Raw genomic sequence first — 21,379 nt, 5'->3', positions numbered from 1 at the left:
AATTTGTAAATATAAACATAACTCCGCATTCACAAAAATACCCATATACTACACTTATTTTCTTTTAATCTCAAGCAACTCTCCCGTGAGGATGCACGCCCATCAATCCCAATTACCAAAATACAATTATGTTATTGCCCTCGAGGAACACAGAAATCTTCACTAATATCAGAATCTTCTATAGAACGAAATTATACATGTTAATTGAATTCTTATTCAATCATGAAAAAAAAAATCATGAAAACACTTGGTAAAAACAAACAAGTTTGCCTATGATTGCATACCCAACTTAAATGGAATTTAAAAGCATGATTTAAACAGAGTTCAACATATCCAAATAACAATCCGAAAACATACAACACTAGCCATTTAACAGAATAAGTAAAACTACAAAGTCCCTACTTAATATCTAGTATATGTGTTCACATAAACCCTTGACCGCAGCCACAAGTTTTGTGTTGCGAGCTTTGATCATATTCACCAACCAAAAGCATGAACCGTAGTTGCAACACCCCTTTCTACGCAACCAAAAGGCTGCATCACGATGTTTTGGTAAACAGGCAGTGACGAATTTCCAGAGCCTTCAACAACAAAGTACAATCACATTTACAAAGATTCTGGACTTGCAGAAGGTCTGATTCTTGAGGGCATTTGCTTGTGTCCTTGTAATCTGCCTCCAAAACCCTTATTTTTTGGAGTAATAGACATTTTAGTCAAGGAATTGTCGAATTCATCCAGAGCTAGATCATCAAAACTCATGGCTATTCTACCATCATCTCTGCCACCATCCTCAATATCTTCATCAATGCCAACTTCACTTTGATCACTATCGTCGTCATCAAAAGGCCTTTTCACCATTGACCAATAGATGAAGTTTGGCCGTATAAATCTTCACAACCAGCATTTAAATTTTAGGTGATTAAAATGCTCAAGAAAGCCCCAAGAAAATAAATACATCAATTGTGTTCCTAATAAATTTTATGCTAGATAGCGTTTATAATGGGAGCTTAAGAGAAATGACAGGTGAAAAATGACAATACTATTCCTCAGTTGTAACTGAAAGTGGGGAACAATAGAATGGCTAAACAAAAATATTCAACTTATCTCGCTGCTTCCTATTTCAAAGCCGTAGCAAGGTTACTATAAATTATAAAATGTATTATTTTATTCAACATTACTATTGGGCAGACACATCTAGTGGTCTATTATTCTGCGACTTTCTCTCATCATTCTGAATGGTCAATCATATTGCAACATTCTCCCATCACTCTTTAGAATAAATATTCTCAAACATTATTAAACGGGAAACTATTTATCTTTTCATTTTTACATCCTACTCTGGCCTAAAGTGCTCAGAGATTACATGGTATATCAGAAGTAATCTGGCCCTGACCAAGCAGTTTGTTATGGGGAAAATATAACATTAAGGTAGAACCTCAAGATCTGGGAGATGTATACATACTAAATATAGGATGGACCAACATATGTTATGATAAAGTTAAACATTTTAAAATTCTTGAAGTGTATACAGGATTTATGCTAGATTTAATGGCACAAACATTTTGAAATTCTTGATGTGTATAAATAAGTCACAAAAAAAAGAATATTTTTATTAGCAAGATAAGAACATGAACCTGTCAGAATTTTGTAATAGATATGGATCAAAGGGAAAGAACATGTCAAGTCTTTCTAAGCCACCAAAGTCCCCAGAGGTTTCTGATTCCGGTACACCAAGTAAGGGGAAATCCTCTGACACACTGAATAGCTCAGCTGCTTTAGCCTGCTGCAAAAATTCGTGTACTATTGATGGCAAGCATACCTGTCAAGATTATGATAAAAAAGAAGTTAGAGAAGACAAATGTTCTTTTTAAAAGAGGAACCTTTTAAAGACAAAAACATCTTTATACATCAATAGCGATCGATTAGTATTCTGCTTCTGATCCACAATGTTGATCGTCAAATTTAGTTATTAATAATAACATTTAGATAATAAATTTTTCATATGCAAGTACCGACAAGTTACAACTTACAAAGGATACATTTGACTAAGAATTAATTGTAAAATTACACTCACCCCTAAGACCAGATGAAGAGGTGGGAATTTCGGGTAATGGGTCGGGTTCGTGTCGGGGTTGACCGTACCCGGTCCTATTTTTAGTCCAACCCGATCCCGAACCGACCCGAAACGTTGGAATATGTGAATCCGAACCCACCCTGTTCGGGTCTCGGGTAACCCGAACCCGACACGAAATAATCCAACTTAGCTTATAAAATTCATATGCCAGCTATAGTTGAAGAACCCAGAAGATTTAAGATAGCAAAATGTATGTTATCTATACTATTATATTAAAGACGAAACATTAAAAGTTTGGTTGTTGGTTGTTGGTCGTTCTATTATATTGAAAGTAGGACACTTATATTATATTTCTATATTATATTTAAAACAGGACACCTAAAATTACTCGCCTATCAATTCTATTATATTTAAAATAGGACACTTATATTATATTTAAAAATCTATACTATTATATTAAAGACGAAACATTGAAAATTTGTTTGTTGGTTGTTGGGCATTGGTCACTCAATCCAATCTATATATACTATTATATTAAAAACGAAACATTAAAAGTTTGGTTATCGATGGTTGTTGGTCATTGGTCACTCAATCCAGAGCCGTCGGATCAAATCGACGAGAACCGTTAGATTTATTCTTAAAAATTAGTATTATTTAAAAGGAATAAGTTTCAAATCCTGCCATCAATATATTAAAATTATGAAAAAAAATAGTATTCTATAAGAAGTATAAGGTTCGAATCCTGACAGGAACATATTAAAATTAGAATTTACAATATATAATGATAAAAACAACCGTGCTTCGCACGGGTTATATACTAGTATAAGTATATTCATAATATATACAAATATCATGACATATATAAACATGAATAAGCTCAGATTTTTTTGCTAAATCTAACAATTAGAAGTTTCTCCCCAAGTCGTAATTATCGACGGCAAATGTGAGTAAATACTATAAATGAGAGTAGACTAGCATATGACAAGGTAGTTGTGTTTGGGAGAGAGAAAGAAAGATACATGCCAAGACTTGAAAACTGAGATATGTTGAAGAAGAAAACAAATAGAATAGAGTGTTTGATAATGATGACGAGACCCAAAACTATGATACTCCTTTTATTGAGCCAGATGGACATGACAGTAGACTAGCCCATTAAGTATGCAAGTAGTACTAGTACTATTATATACCGGGTTGATTTTGAGTAATTTTGGGTTGATCCGAAATTCACCCGATTTTTTCAGGTTAATTTTTGTTCAACCCGAACCCGACCCCAAATTCTAATTCGCATTTTCTCGTGTCGAGTTCGTGTCAGGTTTCGGGTCGTGTCTAATTTTGCCACCCTGACCAGATGTGTGTGTGTGTGTGTGAGGGGGGGGGAGAGAAGCAGATGCCTGAGGGAGGAAGGGAGGGGGTAGAAGTAAACAGTAGAATTGCAAATGGGGGAGGGAGACAAACTTCACCTTTAGAGGGTTTAATGAGTGCTTCAAAATTGCTCGTATAGGCAAATGAGATAGCTTTATATCATTACAGGAAAGGCCCATCACTGATCTCATACGGAAACAAAGAATATACATAATGGCCTGCAAAAGACAGCAGGAAAACAATTTGACACATATAAGTAAATTGATGAAAAAGTTAATCATCCAAATTAACGGAAAGATACAATATCATCATTTAACTTTGTCAGATTACTTCAGCAAATATTATACACGCCATTTATTATGCTATCAAAATAAGGAAATTGGACCACAGATGAAGACTTGAACCAGTGACCTTAAGATTATTCCTGAAGGCCTCTGCCACTTAGTCAACCACCCACCCCAGGTTATATACCATTTTTTCTTACAAGGAGACTTTCATTTTATAAAGAGCAAAAACAGAACTATAAACATTATCCAAGGGAATACTTGCCAAAATAAGAGTAAAAACATATGGATCAGCAGCTTCTTTTACATTTAAGGGTGTTGCTATAAGCCAACAGCAATTCATAGAATTTAACTATGCAAAGGGTAACCACCTACTTAAATGCAAACTCTTCTTTATTTTACTTGCTACTTATTTACATTTCTTAAGTACAAAGTCCTCGCATATAAATAAAATATTCGATAATGATGTGATTTTCAATGTAGTATAATGGGTTATCAATTTAGTCTATTTAATTTAATATTTTGAATCATGTATTATAGTTACAGTACCTGAAATCCAGAGTAAAAGACTCTATGACTTTTTGGATTAGTTTCACCCTTTTGGCTTTTGCAGTAAGTCAAACACCAATCTACCAGACTGAAATAGCACAAGCGCAGTTATTAGTAAGGACTAAAGGGTCCTGAAGAGAAGTGGGTTTCAAAAATTAACAATAGATGAATTATAAATAGATTAAAATGCTTATTCATTAAAACCATACGGCATTCTTCATATTACTTCAATATCAACAGTAATATTAATCAATATTTCACGCTTTAAATGTTTCCAACATGTTCATACTCTAATGCTAAGTTACCCGGACTCTGGTACAGGTGTCAGATACGGGTGCAGATTCAAGTGTCAGACTTTTAGTTTTTAAAAAATTAGGATTTGTGGGTGTGGATCCAAAATCGGACACGGGTGCGGGGATTCGGCATCTTTATGTCATATTTATAACATAAATCAAAAGAATAACATGAAAATAGTAATCTATAGACATCCCTCCCTAGAAATAAGAGAATGCAGTTGTTATGAGACCCTTTAAATCATTTTGAACTAGATTACTTAAGGCCAAAGTGTCCGATTTCCATATGAAGGATCCGACTCAGATCTCATACCCACACCCATGTCATGTCCGGTGGACACGGGTATGAGGGCAAAATTGAAGAGTCCGGGTAACTTAGCTGTAATGTTCCAACACATCTCTCAACCAATCATTCAAAGAAGCATCTTCAGCACCTTTCACATTAAATATAATACAATATGTCAACCATGCATCCAAAAATGACAGATAGTATAAAGATTTTAAAAATGAAGCGGAACCCACTTTCCCAATTGACTCCCACAGACAAGCCTCCGAGTCCCTGACAAGATCTCCATACAATTTATTACTTATATGCTCGAAACCAAAAGAAACTGAAACTTTGAAAAGTTGCTCAGGTTTCAGACACGTGCAACATCTGCCTTACATATTGATACTATTGACATCAGATAATTTCAGTCACAAACTAAATTTTCCAATCACAAGTTACTCAATCTCTTATCAAGCAAAACACATACCACGCTAAGCTTGATCACATCCCTTTCCTCTACTTAATTTGTTATAAGATCTCTCAAGTCAATTAAAAAATATTGTTAACAATTAATTTGGTTTTCGTCTAACCCAATTGAATCACTATAGTGTCATCAACATTATGATCTGTGAAGGGTATCACGAGGCAACATGTTAGGCAACCATCAGGTTCTTGTCTCCTACTTTTTTTGCTATAGTGTCCCTAAATATGCTAAATTTCACAACATATCACGACTTTTACATGTAATCCTTGAAAACCAACTTCATACCCCTACATTACTTTAAAGGAGACTTAATGAAGATTGATGCAAACCTTTCCAGTATAGTGACGACATTTGAGGCTGGCACGAAATTTGCACGAGCCAAGTAACTTGCAAGATAAGAAACAGCTCCCATTCTGCAAGGAAATGCAGATCATTAGACGAGAGAAGATACAGCTTCCAAATCATTTGTATACCAGTTCATTGCTAGGTAAATCAAGTTGCGAAAACTTATACCAGATATTGAACTTGACCATTTACAAAAACATCACAAACAAGTAATTTGAAAATAATAGATTTGATGGTAAATAAAAAAAATTATAGATTTAAATATATTACTTTTACATTATTATTATACACATATAAAGTACACACACCTGTTGAATTTTTTTTAACATTTTAAGTTTTAAGGTAAAAAAATTCGCCCCGACAAGCGACAACTCTCACATCCTAGCTCTGTCTCTGATAAAATGCAGTGCCATTATCAGAACCTATCATATGCTCATTTAGTTTGACACATAAAACCCCTCATCAACAATGCAGTATCAACCTGTTCAAAAAATATTTCCCAAGATAAACAGCCGAGAGCTTCTACCTACGACAATTCACCATATTTGCTATACAGTAAGTTTTATGGTTTATCCTCTTGGTAGAAACACTTGGATTATCTTCCAACTTACCTCCATTCCAATACATAGGTGCTGTTTTTATAAATGTCAACAAGCATGTCTGCAAATCTTTTCCCACAGTTTGAAGGATCTAGTGAACAGGCATAGAACATCACGAACTACACATAAAGGCAAGTTCAAGTTAGGGGAGGGTGTCATAATGCATAAGCTTCAAAATCAACTTATTGACAGTTGTCTGAAAGAAGGAAATTTAAGAAGTTTCATATTTTACCTGAGAAAACTTCGACTTGTATACATTTAACACGGTACTCCGGAATGAGAGGAGAAGTACTTCAAATACCTACAACCATACGATTCGGTATACTTGTCCACATGAGATTTAGCAATTTTAAACCACCAAGAAAAACAAAGCCTTGTAAAGGCTGAAGTGCTGCAGAAGACAGTACCTGATCCAGACGACCACTTTCATAACATAATTTGAGGTGTTCAAATATGAATACCATCAAAAGATCTAAGTGCTCAGCAACTTCATTTCCCGAAAGAGTCTTCTGGTTAGAAGTATCTTTACATATCTGAAACAGAATTTGCATTAACAAATCAGACCAACAGAAAAACCAAAATATCTACTTTATAATATTATAACCGGAATGGTGTATATTTTGGTTCAACGGTTATCCCCCCATATCGATTATTAAAATAAATAGTGTTATATACATGTTAAACTACTAAATTGCTAAACTACTAGATATAATCTGCGTATCCCGCTAAAATACGACCAGAACTTATTCTACTAAACTACGACTATACCTTCTTCCTAATACTTTTATTATTTTTATTATAAATTTATAATTATTATTTATTTATATAAATATATTAAAGTTATTATATGATTGGATAAACAAAATTTTAAAATTATTTTGGTTTAACGGTTATCCCCCTATTTCGATTATTAAAAATAAAATTAAATAATGTTATATACATGTTAAACTACTAAATTGCTAAATTACTAGATATAATCTGCTTATCCCGCTAAACTACGACCATCACTTATTCTACTAAACTACGCCTATAGCTTCTTCCTAATTCTTTTATTATAAATTTATAATTATCATATATTTACATAAATATATTAAAGTAATTAATTGATTGGATAAACAAAATTTTAAAATTATTTGAATATTAACAAACTCGTGCATCACACGTGATTTAAGCTGGTTAGAACTTAAACAACACTTTGGCGTATAATTACATCATCCTCAAATCAACTCAAATAGTGATAAGAAGCAGCTTGCAATTCAATCTACTGATCATGCATAAATTACAGGCTTGTTTCTCCCTCAATCCTGGAAACATAAATTTCAGTGCATCTGCCTATCCCACTGATGTAGGACGATAATTAACAGCAATTAAACGCAGAGAATTATACGATATCCGAGAATAATAATCAAAGATATTCCCAGTAAAATGTATAATCAAAGCTAAGTAATATGTGGGGGATTACAATGCTTATATAGGAAATACAAACCATAATATAATAACCTAATGGACTAAGGCCCACAAACAATTGGGCTTTAATATAAATAAATTACCTAATTAATATACTCCTAGCCCCACATATAAACATATAGATAAATACATTATTTATCTTTACACTAAATAAATATAAACTAATTAATAACATATATATTAATTATTTATTCTCGTTCCTCATCACACACTCAACAAAAGAAGTGTTAGAGCAAGTTATTTTAATATGATGCACAGGGGTGAAACTATCACAACATTGTCCTTCTAAGATATTTAACCCCAAATTCTTTCATACAGGTCTGATTAAGATTAGTACCCAAGTCCCCACTACTCCCAAAATTATAGCTGTAACATGCAAGATTAAGGCAACAGGTACACTGTAAAATATAGTAACTTCATAGTTTGAACAAGGTTTTCTGCTGCAAAATAATTGTCTCCTGTCCCACCAGACATCCAGATTTAACTGATATGGCTTCATACAAGAACAAGAATGCCAGAGTCACAAAAGGGAAGATATGACAAATAGTAAATGCTTAATTATCATACACTTTACACACCAAAACTGCACAAGTACTATACTCTAGATTCATACAAAAGAAAATATGTAAAGAAAGGTGAATACAATACCTTCTCTTTGCCTATTTCAGCCTCTGAAGACATCTCCCTTTCTTCCAATTCCATCTCGAACATGCCTTTATTGGAATCATCAATCAGAATTTCGTCCCATCCTATTTCGACCTACAAATGAAACAGGCCATATATACAATACTTAATCTATATATAATGTATTTCTTTAACCAGTATTTTTTTAAAACATAGAGAAAACTCACATCCAATTCTACAATCCTGTTCATCACTTCCACAAGCATAGTTCTGCCAACTAGGTCTCCCATAGCACCACCATCCAATCTCAGCATATTCTCCACATATATAACCGAAAACTACAAAGAGTGATTACTTGATTATTATCATATGCATGTCCATATAAAATTAAAAAATGAATCGTGTACTTCTATACCTTATACGAAACAATTTATACGATGCATAACTATGATAAACCAATCCAATTTTAATAACCAGGATCCTAATTTCAGACTCCAAATTAGGACGATGAAAGATAAAAATAAATTTCAATAGCTATGGAACCTAAAATGTTTCCTAAAATTTCAATAACTATGGACCTAAAATGTTTCCTAAGCTTTCAGTTTATCAATAACTCTGCTGTCCAAGCACACAACAAAATCAAGTCCCTCACAACATTCACAGTATGATACACACAAGCTCACAAAGTTCCATAAATTCAACAAGTACGTTATAAAATAAGTTGTGCATCACTCTAGGGGCAACAGAGTGGCCAAGTACATCAAGTGAAAGTTAAGGGGAGAGGTATCGTACACAACATTAGCCAGAAAAGTATCTCCCTTATTTAATGTTGTACTTGATGGAACATATTGACTAGGACTTGTAGTCACCTGCAAACAGGCATAACGTAGGAACTTATAGGCCGCTTCCCAGCTACCGGATCTCTCCGGTGCTTCAGATTATGGACCCTGCCATCCATTGCAGCAGAGCTGTTTATTAAGCAAGGGTGCTAAGAAAAATTCTTAGCAACCACTGATGCAGCGGCATGGATCCCAACTTCATCCAAAGCTGTATCCAAGTTTTTTTTAATATAATGTGAGTATCGCCAAAGAAAATTAAGATCTGCTCCTAGGAGGCAGCACACCTTTAGAACGTCAAAAAACTATTTTCGCAACATGCTACATGTAATGCTTTCAAGTTGCAAGCTTTTCTGACGTATGAAGAAATGTTTAAAAAAATCTAAGTGTCAAGAATTTGTCAACCAAGGGAGACTAAAACAAAGATAGATACAAGCATGAAAGCAGTTTGACTTAACAAGTCAATCACTCAATCTTATAGTATTGATTTGGGCCTTGAACTTCCCATTATTAATTTACTACTTATTTAACACAACTTGCAATTAAACCCAACCAATAAAGTCAATAATTTCATTTTTAGAATTTATTACGAGCTATGGGCTATAAAAACATGCATCAAAAAATGTACTTCTGCCTAGGAACAGATTGAGCATTTGCCCCAAAAAGACGCAAAACAGATAGTGTACAAAGCGTAAAAGATTTATGATTTATCTGCCAAGAGAGACTAAAACAAAGAGTTTAATACAACCATAAAAGCAACTGGACTCAAAAGGTAAATTTTTTTGGAGTCAATATAGGCCCCGACATTTCCTTTAATCAAATTACTTGAAACAACTTGCAACTAGATCAAACAAAATTCATTCTAAATTTCTATTTAACAAATCGATAATGTGCTATATAGTCTACATAGACATGCATAAAAAATGTACTTCCAGCCAAGGTTACAGAGGAGCATGTCCCCAAAAAGACGAGAAGCAGATGAAGTAAACTTACAATCCAAGGTTGCTTTGAGGATCTGTGGGGCATCCTCTCCTTGATAACTTTTTCCAATCTCAGTGGTGCGAGGGGAACTAAATCAGCAATTTCCTTTAGAGCAGCATGCACACGACAAAGAACTTGCTCCTTTTTTGCAAGACCACGTGGCTGCTGTAATAGCCTAAGGAAAGATAAAGGCGGCACAAAATTTCTTACAAGCATATCCATGCATAGATGGAGGTATTTTCCGCTCACTGCAGCCTACAATGTAGTCAAAGCAAAACTAATCCTTGATAAGAACAAGCAATGATAATCATTATTGTATAGTGAGTAGCATTACATACCAAAGCAACAACCAACTCAACCAATACATCCATCACATCTGGACCATAGTTCCACAAGCTCATGCCACTTATCTGAAGGTAACAAACTTTCTTTAACAACCAAAAAACTAAAATCCTAAAAAAATAATGGAAAAAGAAATGAGCAAAAATATTAATGCACTATTACTTACAGAAGAAAGAAGCATTTTGTGGTGATCAGAATCTATGTAAGAAACTGCTCCAGACAGGGCTTTCAAACTTGTCTTTTCAATCATAAAACAACATTAGGTAAGCCTTTACAGAAGTAATAAGAGGACATAAAGTTTACACATTTTAGTGCATATACTTTTCAAAAACACTCAACCTACCACAAGCATGGCCACTTCATCTGGTGCTAGGCGTTCAGTATGGTGCAGAATCCCGATCAACTCGTGATAACTGTCAGATTGACCCTGAAAACTTATAAATCACTATTAATTACTTGCTGCGTCATTTGAATATAGCCGAACCTATACATCTGTCCAAAATCATGTATAACCTTGAAGTTGTAAAAAATCTGCTACAAAAAAAAAAACTATTTTGGTGCTGCTAATAGTTCCTTTATCATCACTTAATACATGAAAAAAGATAAAATATTTCAGAAATATAGTCAGAACTGAAAGTAGTAAGACCATTAAGAAACTAACATGTAACACAAAGTAACATTTTTTATGCCTAATTCCATTCACATACATACATGTAAACATTGTCGGAACCAGAAATTAAGGCCAGGGTGAGCAGAGAGCCACTTATTTAAAACACAAACAGCACACATATTACAGTGAACATGTTCAATACTAAAAAGCTCAACAAGTTATTGTGACATAACCAAAATGCGAACTTGAGGAACAAATAACATAGACCTAGTTTCCAGCTAAGACGTAGTAATACAACTTGTTTGTGTATAAAAAAAATCACATACCGAACCGCGACTTAATTCGACAAACTAAGCCAATTCGAACCGTAATAACATTTTAATTCAAAAAAAAATACACACACATATACGGATTAAAAGATGGGGAATTACCAAGCGTGCGGATTTAAGAGCATCCCTAACATGATACGAAACTTCCAAATCAGTGTAATTAACATCTCCCATCTCCACTTGATGACCTTCTGCTAATTGTACGCCCATTACAATACAACCTGTGTGATGACTCAATTGAGTAAATATAATATTACTAATCGATAACTAAGAGAGTGATTAAAAAGATTAAACTTACAGATGAGTTGAATCTAAGGAAGAGAGATGATGGTGATTAATACGGCGTAGTTTAATTCTTGTCTCTCTGTCTCTCTCCCCGCGAGAACAACTGACGCGGTGGTAGTTGCGAAAGGAGGCTTAAGGCTTCGGCACTAAACCCTAACTCTATCCCACCCGACTCCTCTTAACCATGGTTAAGTTATTTTCCCCCCTTTTTATTTTTTTTATTGTTTGGTCCGTAAATTTTTTATTTTGTTTGGTTATATTCTTTATTTCTTTGTTATAAAATTTAGAAAATTTATTAAAAATACTAGTTTTTCTAAATTTTTTTGTGATTTTACGAAATCAACCAAAATTAACCAGATATGCAACTAATTGAATAAAGTTTTTTTTGGTTGATTTGAGGTTGTATGTAGTTGCAGAAACTCATCAAATTTTGCATCTAGTTGATTTCAGTTGCCAAAAAACCGTATTTTGCAAAAAAAATGAAAATAGTATTTTTGCAAATTAAAGATATTTTTGAAAATTACTTTAAAAATGACAGCATTTTTGCAAAAATATTTTTAGTCTTGGGTATTTTTCAAAAAAACCCTAAAATTTATTGATTTTTGAAAAATCGTTGATAAATTGGTCAAAAATGTTTGACCGAACCGATAAATTAATAATATATATTTCATCTTTCAAAATCACTCGATAAATTAAAAATATGTAAATCAAATTCTGATTTGCAAAATTTATAATCATGATCATATTATGTTGTTCAAATATATTGTTTTAGTATTTTATTTCACCAAATAGTACGTATATATTTTTGTAAAGTTCAAAAATCGTAAAAAAATCAGTTGCTAGTCCATCACATACAAATATTCGTCCGCCATTAATTCTATGACACCTAAATTACAAATTTAATGATATTAGTTTAAATTTGTGTTATGAATCTTATTCATGTATTATAAAGTTCGTTTGATTCGACAAATTCTAAAATCGTATATAGGTTTAAGTCATTTCAAGTTGAATCAACGTTAGGTTTATGAAAAAAAGAATTTGATACACATTACTCAAACTAAGAAGCTATAGGTTTTTCATAACCAAGGGGATATGTGGGTATGAGGAGGGGTATGTGAATCAATTTTAATTTTATTATTTTAATTTCTAATTAAGCAATCAAATGTAAATGTTCGTGACCAAAATAAATTTATAAACCAAACATATATTAAAATAATAATGAATTATTATATTTAATTAAAATAAAATTATCGACTTAAAACATTTTAAATTAAAAATATTCATTCTAGCATTCAACCAAACACATAATATCAAATATGATACCTCGTCCTAATACCACTCTACCCCCGATCCCTAATTCAAACCCGATACCACATCTTGAACCAAACGACCACATTAAGTGTGCTAAAGAAAGAGTTAGGAAATTTAGATATTATCATAAGACGACTTGTTTAGCTATTTTAAACTAATTAAAAAAATTATTTTAATACATCTAAGGTAATTTATTTCATTTAATAAATATTAAAAAACTAATCCTCCTAATCCTCTCGCATATTTCAATCAAACCATATATTAAGCTAACAATAATTCAAAAAACAAAATCAGGATCCTCATCCATTTACAACAATCAGTTTTATCTTTCTCAAAAATTAAAATTCATGAATGATATTCTACTTTTCTTATTCTTCTTTATTATGTGTATGTGAATATCTATGTGTATTTATATATGTGTGGTTTGGTTGCTTATTTATGTATTTGATTTGTTTGTTTATATGTGGTAGATTGTTTGTTATATAATCGAAATCTATTGTAAATGTTCTCTTCGCCTCTCTGGCTATTTAACGTTGTTTTTCATATTTGTGTTATGATACAGAGATGATGATGATAATGATGATGTTGTTGATGATGATGATGATGATGATGATGATGATGATGATGATGATGATGATGATGAGAGAGAGAGTGTGAGAGCGAGAGAGAGGTTTGATTCCAGCAATAACATGTTATCGAAATAGACTCTAACAAATTAGGTATTCTTCTTAAGCACTAAGTTTGTTGGATATAATTGATGATATCAAGAGATAAACTATCAGGACTTAATATCAGGATTTACTAAAGGTGGCGTCATCAGTACTTGTCCATCAGTACTTGATGATCAGCAGTTGATGTCATCAGGATTTAGTCACATCAGTAGAATTCAAAAAGGAAAAAGAAAGCAGAAATTCAAGGCGGTGAAGGACTTTATCTCAGAAGCAATCATACATGGATATGTATTAGGTTTCCTTATTGTAATATAATTCCTTATTGATTGTATAACTGTGCACTATATAAGCACATATTAGGTTTACACTTTATGTGTTGCGTACATGGATATATTATTCGCAAAACCTAGCAGATCTCAAGGATAATTGTTCATCCTTTGAGAGAGTACTTTTGTAATCAGTTTTTATCTACTAATATAAAAATTATTGATTCTGTTAAAGCTTTAGCGAATTGTTTGCATAAATTGTATTCACCCCCCTCTATAGTTGATTACGGACCTAACAATTGGTATCGGAGTTTGTTGTTGTGTTATTCCCAAGGAACTAACAATGAGATTTACAGAAGGGGGGTTGAATGTAAATCTCAAAACTTTTTCAAGTTTTGAGCAGTTTCAAAAGCTAAGTGTATGATGAACAGATGTGTGTGTAAATTGCTTTGAGTAGGTGCAGACAGATGTATATTCAAGACACAAATGTAAGAACACAGAGGCTTTAAAAACTTTTCTGGTGGATTTATTGTTCCACCAGAGATGTGTATTTCAGAAAATCTGTGATACAAAGAATTGTTCACAGCTACTTCCTAGTACAAACTAGATGATTTTCTCTCTGAGTTTTTCTAAACAGCTCTGGAAAATTCACACATAATTACTAGCTGCAACTTGGTTTATATATCACCAAGTTTACAAGTAAAGACAAAGATAAAAATACAATCATAAAATAGTTCTTCACATGTTTCTTCTCCATTTCTCTATCCAATGCAATCTAAGATAATCTGTGAATCTTTGAATACTTCCTTGTTTGCACTAGAATGGAAATGCTGCTTTTTCTTGATTCCTCCAAGAGGCTACCACATTCCAATTGTCTCTGTCAACCCATGTGCCTCTGTCAGCTTATGAATTGTCACTATCAACTGCTATGGAACTGAGCATCCGTTGAAGCTTTCATCCGTTGATGGCTTTATCCGTTGATGCTTTAGTGACATCCGTTGATGCTTTAACAGTTGAGGCTTTATCCGTTGATGCACTCATCCGTTGATGGATGTTATCCGTTGAAGCTTTAGAGACATCCGTTGGAGTTTTGTTTCTCATCCGTTGAAGGCCTTTAATCTATCAGTTGACACTACTTCATTTATACAAAATTACAAGGCATGAAATATTTACAATTAGCCCTCCTATTTGCTTATCCACTAGTAGTCAATATGACTTATAATTTCCCACAACTTCTAAGAATTATAACTTAAATACAGAGACTGAAATGTGCTACAATACTAAACTTATTTCTAAGTAAAGCTACTCCATCAACGGATAGCCAAGGTGGTCTTATCCGTTGAGGCTACAAACACTAGATTTCTACTTAAGTGTTTTGTTTAACTTATCATCAAACTAATACATATATTCCTAACAATCTCCCCCTATTTATGTCTACTAGAATTTTAGGCATAAATTCAGGGTTAACTTGATGATAACAAAACACTTAACAAATATATGAGTTGAAACCAAGTAGAAATTTAAAAGTGCTGCAAAAGTGTATGTACTGAGATAGAATTGAAGATTTACATTGTTTCCAAGGGTGCTCCTTTAGTCTGAGCAAATCATTTTCTTTTCCTTTGTTCCCTTGTTTTCTTCCCTAGCCTCCTGTCAATTTCCTCTACTTGGAGTTGGAGTTGTCTGTAGAATTCAGCTTCATCTTCTTCACCGATATCCAACTTAGATTGCATATCCTTGAGAGTTTTATTACTGGCAATTTTAAGCTGGTCTTTAAGTTTGAAAAATCTTCTGACTCCTTTATTGTCTCTGAACTCCATCAACCAATGAGGTGACTTATGAATTGTAATTCCATGCTCAGGGATGAGTAATGTTCTAGGCAAGGAATTTGACTCCCACCAAGTTTTCCTTATGCTGGCAATCTTGTTGAGAATCTCAGTTTTGACAGTCTTGGTAAAGCCAATATCCCTTTTGATAGCTGAGTAGACTCTAATTAAGGTAGAATAGCCCTCACTTAGAATTCTTTGAAGAGGTCAAGTCCTTTCCACACTTCCTTTATACTTGAACACTGACCTTTCTGGTAGCTGTCCATAGGCATTTATTCCCCTTACTTCCTCCAGCTCATCCAGGTAGAGTTCAATATCTGTATATTCTTTTATGTCACAAATGTGAACATAATCATCCTTTGAGACTTGTGGCTTAGGCTTAGGTTTATGTTTCTGAGTGAATTTACTTGAGGTTAGAGGAGATGTTGATTTGGATTATCTTTTCAGTTTCTTTGGTGGTGGAGAGGTAGTTAAGAAGGTAGGCAATTTGATGGTGTCCCAATCAATAGGTTCCTCTTTAGGGATGATTGTTTCACCATGGATATTTATACTGGGATCAGCCACAATAGGTTCAGGAATAGAAGGTAGTGGTTTAGATTTTGATTGGGTTTCCTCAGTGTCATCTCCACTCTTCCTTTTTGCATTGGCCTTCTTCCTGTTCCCTTTCTGCCATTCCTTTCTTTCCTCACTTCTTTCCTCCACACTCTCACCAACCATATTCCCCATATCCACATTTATGCTTTCAGTCTTGTCTCCTTCACTCTTGTCTTCAATCTTCTTCTTTTCTTCAATTTGATTTGACTTTAGCTGTTTTTCAAGCTTTGCTTGTGCTCTTTTGTCAGCCTTCAGCTTTTTAGCTTATTCCCTTAGCCTCTTGGTCTCTTCCCTCTTGGCTATTGAGAATTTGGGATGTCCTTGTATCACACAGATGCTTTTTCCCTCTCTATAGATGATATCCATATTCATTCTTTCCACTACATTCTTGGTCTCTTTAGCTGGATTAGATCAATTCTATCAAGCTTTCCTTTGATTTGAAGTGTTGGAGAAGTAGTGATGGCTGAAACTAGCACTTTTGATATTTGTATATGTGTAGATGGCTCCCCTTCCCCTTCCCCTTTATTCTCCCCCTTTTTGTTATCATCAAGGAGAGGGGTCAAGCCCTGTGCTTTAGCCAGTTGCACTAGAAGACTGGTCTGAGACTGTTGATTGTGAAGAATTGTGACCATAGAGTTTTCAATAACTTGAACTCTTTCCTCCAATTTGGCCATCTTCTTTTCAGCATCTGATTCTCTTCTCAGTCTCAGTAACAGTTCCTGCTGGTACCAAAGGGCATGATTGAATCCAGCTTCTCAGTATTGTAGGACTTCAAGTCAGCTATATCCTTCTTGAGTTCATCCACACTTATATTATGTCTTAATTGTTATAGCTTCATGAGATGTAGAGAATCTAAGTGGGATTGAAGAATAGCCTTGGTACCAGCATTTGAAGTTTCCTGAATTGCCTTTTGGATAGCCATGACTTGTTTAACTAAGGATACATTAAAATGCCCTGTTGTAGACTCCTTTGTCAATGCCCATTCAGGTAACTCTGGAATAGAACTGGGGCCTTCATCTCCCCCTAAGTTCATGCTTCCATCAAAAGAACCAGAGTCATCATCATTAGAATTTACTCCAAATTCCTCAGATGGCTCACCAGCTGTAGAAGGCATCACATTGACAACAACTTTATCCCTTTGTAGAGATTCTGAAGTATGTACTAGGTTTAAAGTCTTTTCTGCCTCCTCATTGCCCTGAGTAGCCAACAGTTGATAGGCTGATACAGGATGAGTAAAAGTGTCAGCATCCAAGGAAGTGTTATCAATTACAGCTTTGTAATGTTGCTGAAATTGTCTTTCCTTTTCAGCATCATCCACAATCAATGACTCACTAGCAATGGATGAGGGATATCCGTTGAAGAAGGAAAATAAGTAGAACTTGAAAGTGACATAATTGTTGAATCTGTGTGGATTGATTTTAATTTAGGTGACACAGATTTTTCAACTAAATCTGAAAGAATTGACTGATGATCCAACAAATCATCTAAAAGATGATGATCACCAGTATTTGAGTGGGGCTCCTCCCTGAGTTGTAAAGAGGGAGAATCAGGAATTGATGTGAAAATCATGTCCACATCCAGAGATGGTGATGGAGAATTTGGTGGTTGGTGTGTGTCAATTTTGAGAGAATGGGGTTGTGACTCCACATTTGTTGGAGTCACATCAAGCTGAATTTGAGAAGGCATAGATACAGGTGGTTGTATCTGTGCAGTGTGTGCACCCTGTGTGGAAACTAGGGTTTTGACCTTCTTTCTTCTTGTAAAGGCTTTTACAGGTGAGTGTGTGGCTTCAGTGTCCCTCTCTCCTTTGTTCTGTGTCCCTGGTTGGGGATTATTTTCAATAGCTGCACCATTTTGGGAGGATGTAACTAGGGATGAGTTTGAATCCTTTTCAACCACCACAATCTTTTGAGAAACTGTGGCTTGGCTAGCTTGGGTACCACTCACCTCTCCTACCTTATTCTGGGGGTTTTCTTGATGTTCACCCCTCCCCTCACCACTAACACCATGTTCACTCCCCTCAAGGTTTATGGTAGGTGTTACAACTGTTGTCTTTTGAGAGACAACATAGGTGGCTTTCTTTGACTTGGATTTTGAAACTTTAGGTTTGGTGGCCTTGGTAGGAACCTGTTGGGGCATTAACACAGATTCCATGGCCATACTTGAAGGTAAAGAAATGATGGGGTTGGAAGTAGTAGGAGTTGAAGAAGTATTTACCTCACTTACCTGAGGTGCATCCATGATTGGTAAGTATACCAATGACACCTTACTGTTGAGGTTAATCCTTAAAATCTGCAAGGACCCTCTTCTCTTGTGCCCATTATTTGAGTTTATTACTCTCATTATTTATGACCAAATCTTCAGCAACATGGTTAGCCAATAACATAAAGTATCTAGCATAGTAGATGTTATGAGGTCTATTAGCCTTGTTACCTAACCTAGTACCCAATTCTAGCATAACATAGTTGCTAAAATTGCAGTACCTATCAGAAACCTGCATATAGAGCATATTAACAAGAGATGAAGTTATTGCATCAAAATTACTAATTTTCCCAGAGAAAACCTTGATAAAGGCATCACTGAGAAAACTCCATTTTTTCCTAAGGTCTTTTCTCTTAATACTGCCTAAACTAGTAGAATCAAGGGAATAGCCTATGGAATCTAACATGATGGATACATCATTATCAGTGTGTGGTGTCATGGCATTATTTTCAGGTAATTTAAAACATGACTGTATATCATCACAGTTAATACAATAATCCTTACCTTTGAGAGAGAAAGAGATGGTCATATCAGTGGGGTTGAACTCAGCAGATGTCCAAATTTCCTCAACTACCTCACAGTAAATCATTGGGGCTTCCGGCATTGCATAGCTCAGTTTGCAGTTTTTGATGAAGTCCATCATCTTGTGATAATCTGAGTGGGCTTCATTCTTTTCCACCAAAGCTACGAAATTGTTTTTCTCATAGACAAACCCAGATTGGGACATTATCTTTACTACTGGTGCCATTGTTGTGGGTAGAAGTTGCAGAGAAAAGTTGAGAATTTTGGGAGAGAAAGAGAGTAAAAGCTTTTGAAAATTGCAAGAAAGCGTAAAGTGAAAATAAGAATTCAAAGGGGCTTTTATACTTTCTCAAATTAAAACATAAAGAGAATGATTAAACGACTGGTGTGACACTTCAACAGATGAGGTAAACAATTATCCGTTGAAGATTAACACAGTTTTATCCGTTGAAGGATAAAATGACCAGAAATGTATTTGTCTTTCAACGGATAATGGACATCCGTTGATAGAACAATTTTGACTTTCAATGGATAGGGAATATCCAGTGATAGAATAAACTTTACTTAAAGCTAACTTTGTTCTTGCAACAAATTCATTTCAGGCTGCATTACAAATTACAATTAGGACATGAGTTTAGGAATAATTAAGCATGCCTAGCTCACTTACCAATCTTGTGAATGTTGATTCATCAAGTGGCTTGGTAAATATGTCTGCAATTTGTTTTTTACTTGGAACAAAATGAAGTTCCACTGTACCTTTCATCACATGTTCCCTTATAAAGTGGTACTTGATGTCAATGTGCTTGGTTCTTGAATGCTGCACTGGATTTTCAATAATGGCAATGGCACTTATGTTGTCACAGAATATTGGAATTTTGTCAACATTTAGCCCATAGTCAAATAGTTGATTCCTCATCCATAATATATGTGCACAGCAACTACCAGCAACAATGTACTCAGCCTCAGCTGTTGATGTAGAAACATAATTTTGCTTCTTACTGAACCATGACACGAGCTTATTCCCTAGAAATTGACAGGTGCCAGTTGTACTTTTCCTATCTATTTTGCAACCTGCATAATCTGCATCTGAGTAGCCAATTAGATCAAAACCAGACTCTCTAGGGTACCAAATTCCTAGATTTTGAGTCCCTTTGAGATATCTGAAAATTCTTTTAATAGCAACTAAGTGAGATTCTCTAGGATCAGCTTGAAATCTAGCACAAAGACATGTAGAAAACATTATATCAGGTCTACTGGCAGTTAAATATAGAAGTGAACCAGCCATGCCTCTATATCTTGTAATGTCCACAGACTTTTCAGCCTTATTTAATTCAAGCTTAATGGTAGTGGCCATAGGAGTTTTTGCAGATGAACATTCCATTAAGTCAAACTTCTTTAAAAGATCATAAATATATTTAGTTTGACTAATGAAAATTCCACCACTAACTTGTTTAACTTGTAAACCAAGAAAATAAGTTAGCTCTCTCATCATGCTCATTTCATATTTACTTTGCATTAACTTAGCAAACTTTTTACAAAGTTTATCATTAACATTAACATTTCTAAATAAAAGAGTTTTGTCAACAGTACCTCTTGTGAAGTAATTATCTAGGAAAAATTTTGACAAAGTCTCATACCAGGCTCTAGGTGCTTGCTTTAGTCCATATAGTGCTTTCAACAGATAATACACATGATCTGGAAAATTTGGATCTTCAAACCCTGGAGGTTGGCTCACATGGACTTCTTCCTCCAATTCTCCATTCAGAAATGCACTCTTGACATCCATTTGATAGACTTTGAAATTGGCATGGGTTGCATAGGCTAGAAAAATTCTGATGGCTTCAAGTCTTGCAACTGGAGCAAATGTCTCATCAAAATCTATTCCCTCTTGTTGAGAGTAGCCCTTGGCAACCAATCTAGCTTTATTCCTTATGACAATGCCATTTTCATCCATCTTGTTTCTGAATACCCATTTTGTGTCAATAGAACTCTTGTTCTTTGGCTTGGGTACCAGCTTCCATACTTTGTTCCTCTCAAATTGATTTAGCTCTTCTTGCATAGCTAAAATCCAATCTGGATCCAATAGAGCTTCTTCCACTCTCTTAGGTTCCTCATGTGATAGGAAACTACTATATAGACATTCATCTTGAGTAGCCCTTCTAGTTTGCACCTTAGACGTTGCATCACCAATGATTAGT

At 34.5% G+C, this 21,379-nt stretch overlaps 1 protein-coding gene across 1 annotated transcript; it reads right to left on the bottom strand.

The window, feature by feature from the left end:
* Window positions 1-251: 251 nt before the first annotated feature.
* On the bottom strand, window positions 252-11,901 carry LOC141666441 (RNA polymerase I-specific transcription initiation factor rrn3). Its single transcript, XM_074472441.1, has 16 exons — window positions 11,746-11,901; window positions 11,550-11,668; window positions 10,852-10,935; window positions 10,675-10,746; window positions 10,505-10,576; window positions 10,179-10,421; window positions 8,577-8,687; window positions 8,374-8,484; window positions 6,666-6,791; window positions 6,491-6,559; window positions 6,271-6,377; window positions 5,644-5,727; window positions 4,270-4,357; window positions 3,535-3,654; window positions 1,635-1,819; window positions 252-889 (listed from the first exon to the last, which is right to left on the bottom strand). Exons 2-16 carry the CDS (start codon window positions 11,655-11,657, stop codon window positions 607-609), a joined length of 1,863 nt encoding a protein of 620 aa, XP_074328542.1. The 5' UTR covers window positions 11,658-11,668; window positions 11,746-11,901; the 3' UTR covers window positions 252-606.
* Between the last annotated feature and the right edge of the window lie 9,478 nt (window positions 11,902-21,379).

This window comes from Apium graveolens, chromosome 6 (assembly GCF_009905375.1).
Source record: "Apium graveolens cultivar Ventura chromosome 6, ASM990537v1, whole genome shotgun sequence".
Classification (NCBI taxonomy): Eukaryota; Viridiplantae; Streptophyta; class Magnoliopsida; order Apiales; family Apiaceae; genus Apium; species Apium graveolens.
Note: the sequence above shows the minus strand (reverse complement) of the source record. Positions and strands in the feature narration are given on the sequence as shown.

Excerpts from the sequence above, each read along its gene's own strand:
- LOC141666441 (XM_074472441.1), bottom strand. The coding sequence starts at position 11,657 with ATGGGCGTACAATTAGCAGAAGGTCATCAAGTGGAGATGGGAGATGTT. Across the intron at positions 10,422-10,504 it reads TTGAGTTGGTTGTTGCTTTG|GCTGCAGTGAGCGGAAAATA; the intron begins GTATGTAATGCT and ends ACTACATTGTAG. Across the intron at positions 8,485-8,576 it reads ACAGGATTGTAGAATTGGAT|GTCGAAATAGGATGGGACGA; the intron begins GTGAGTTTTCTC and ends TTTCATTTGTAG.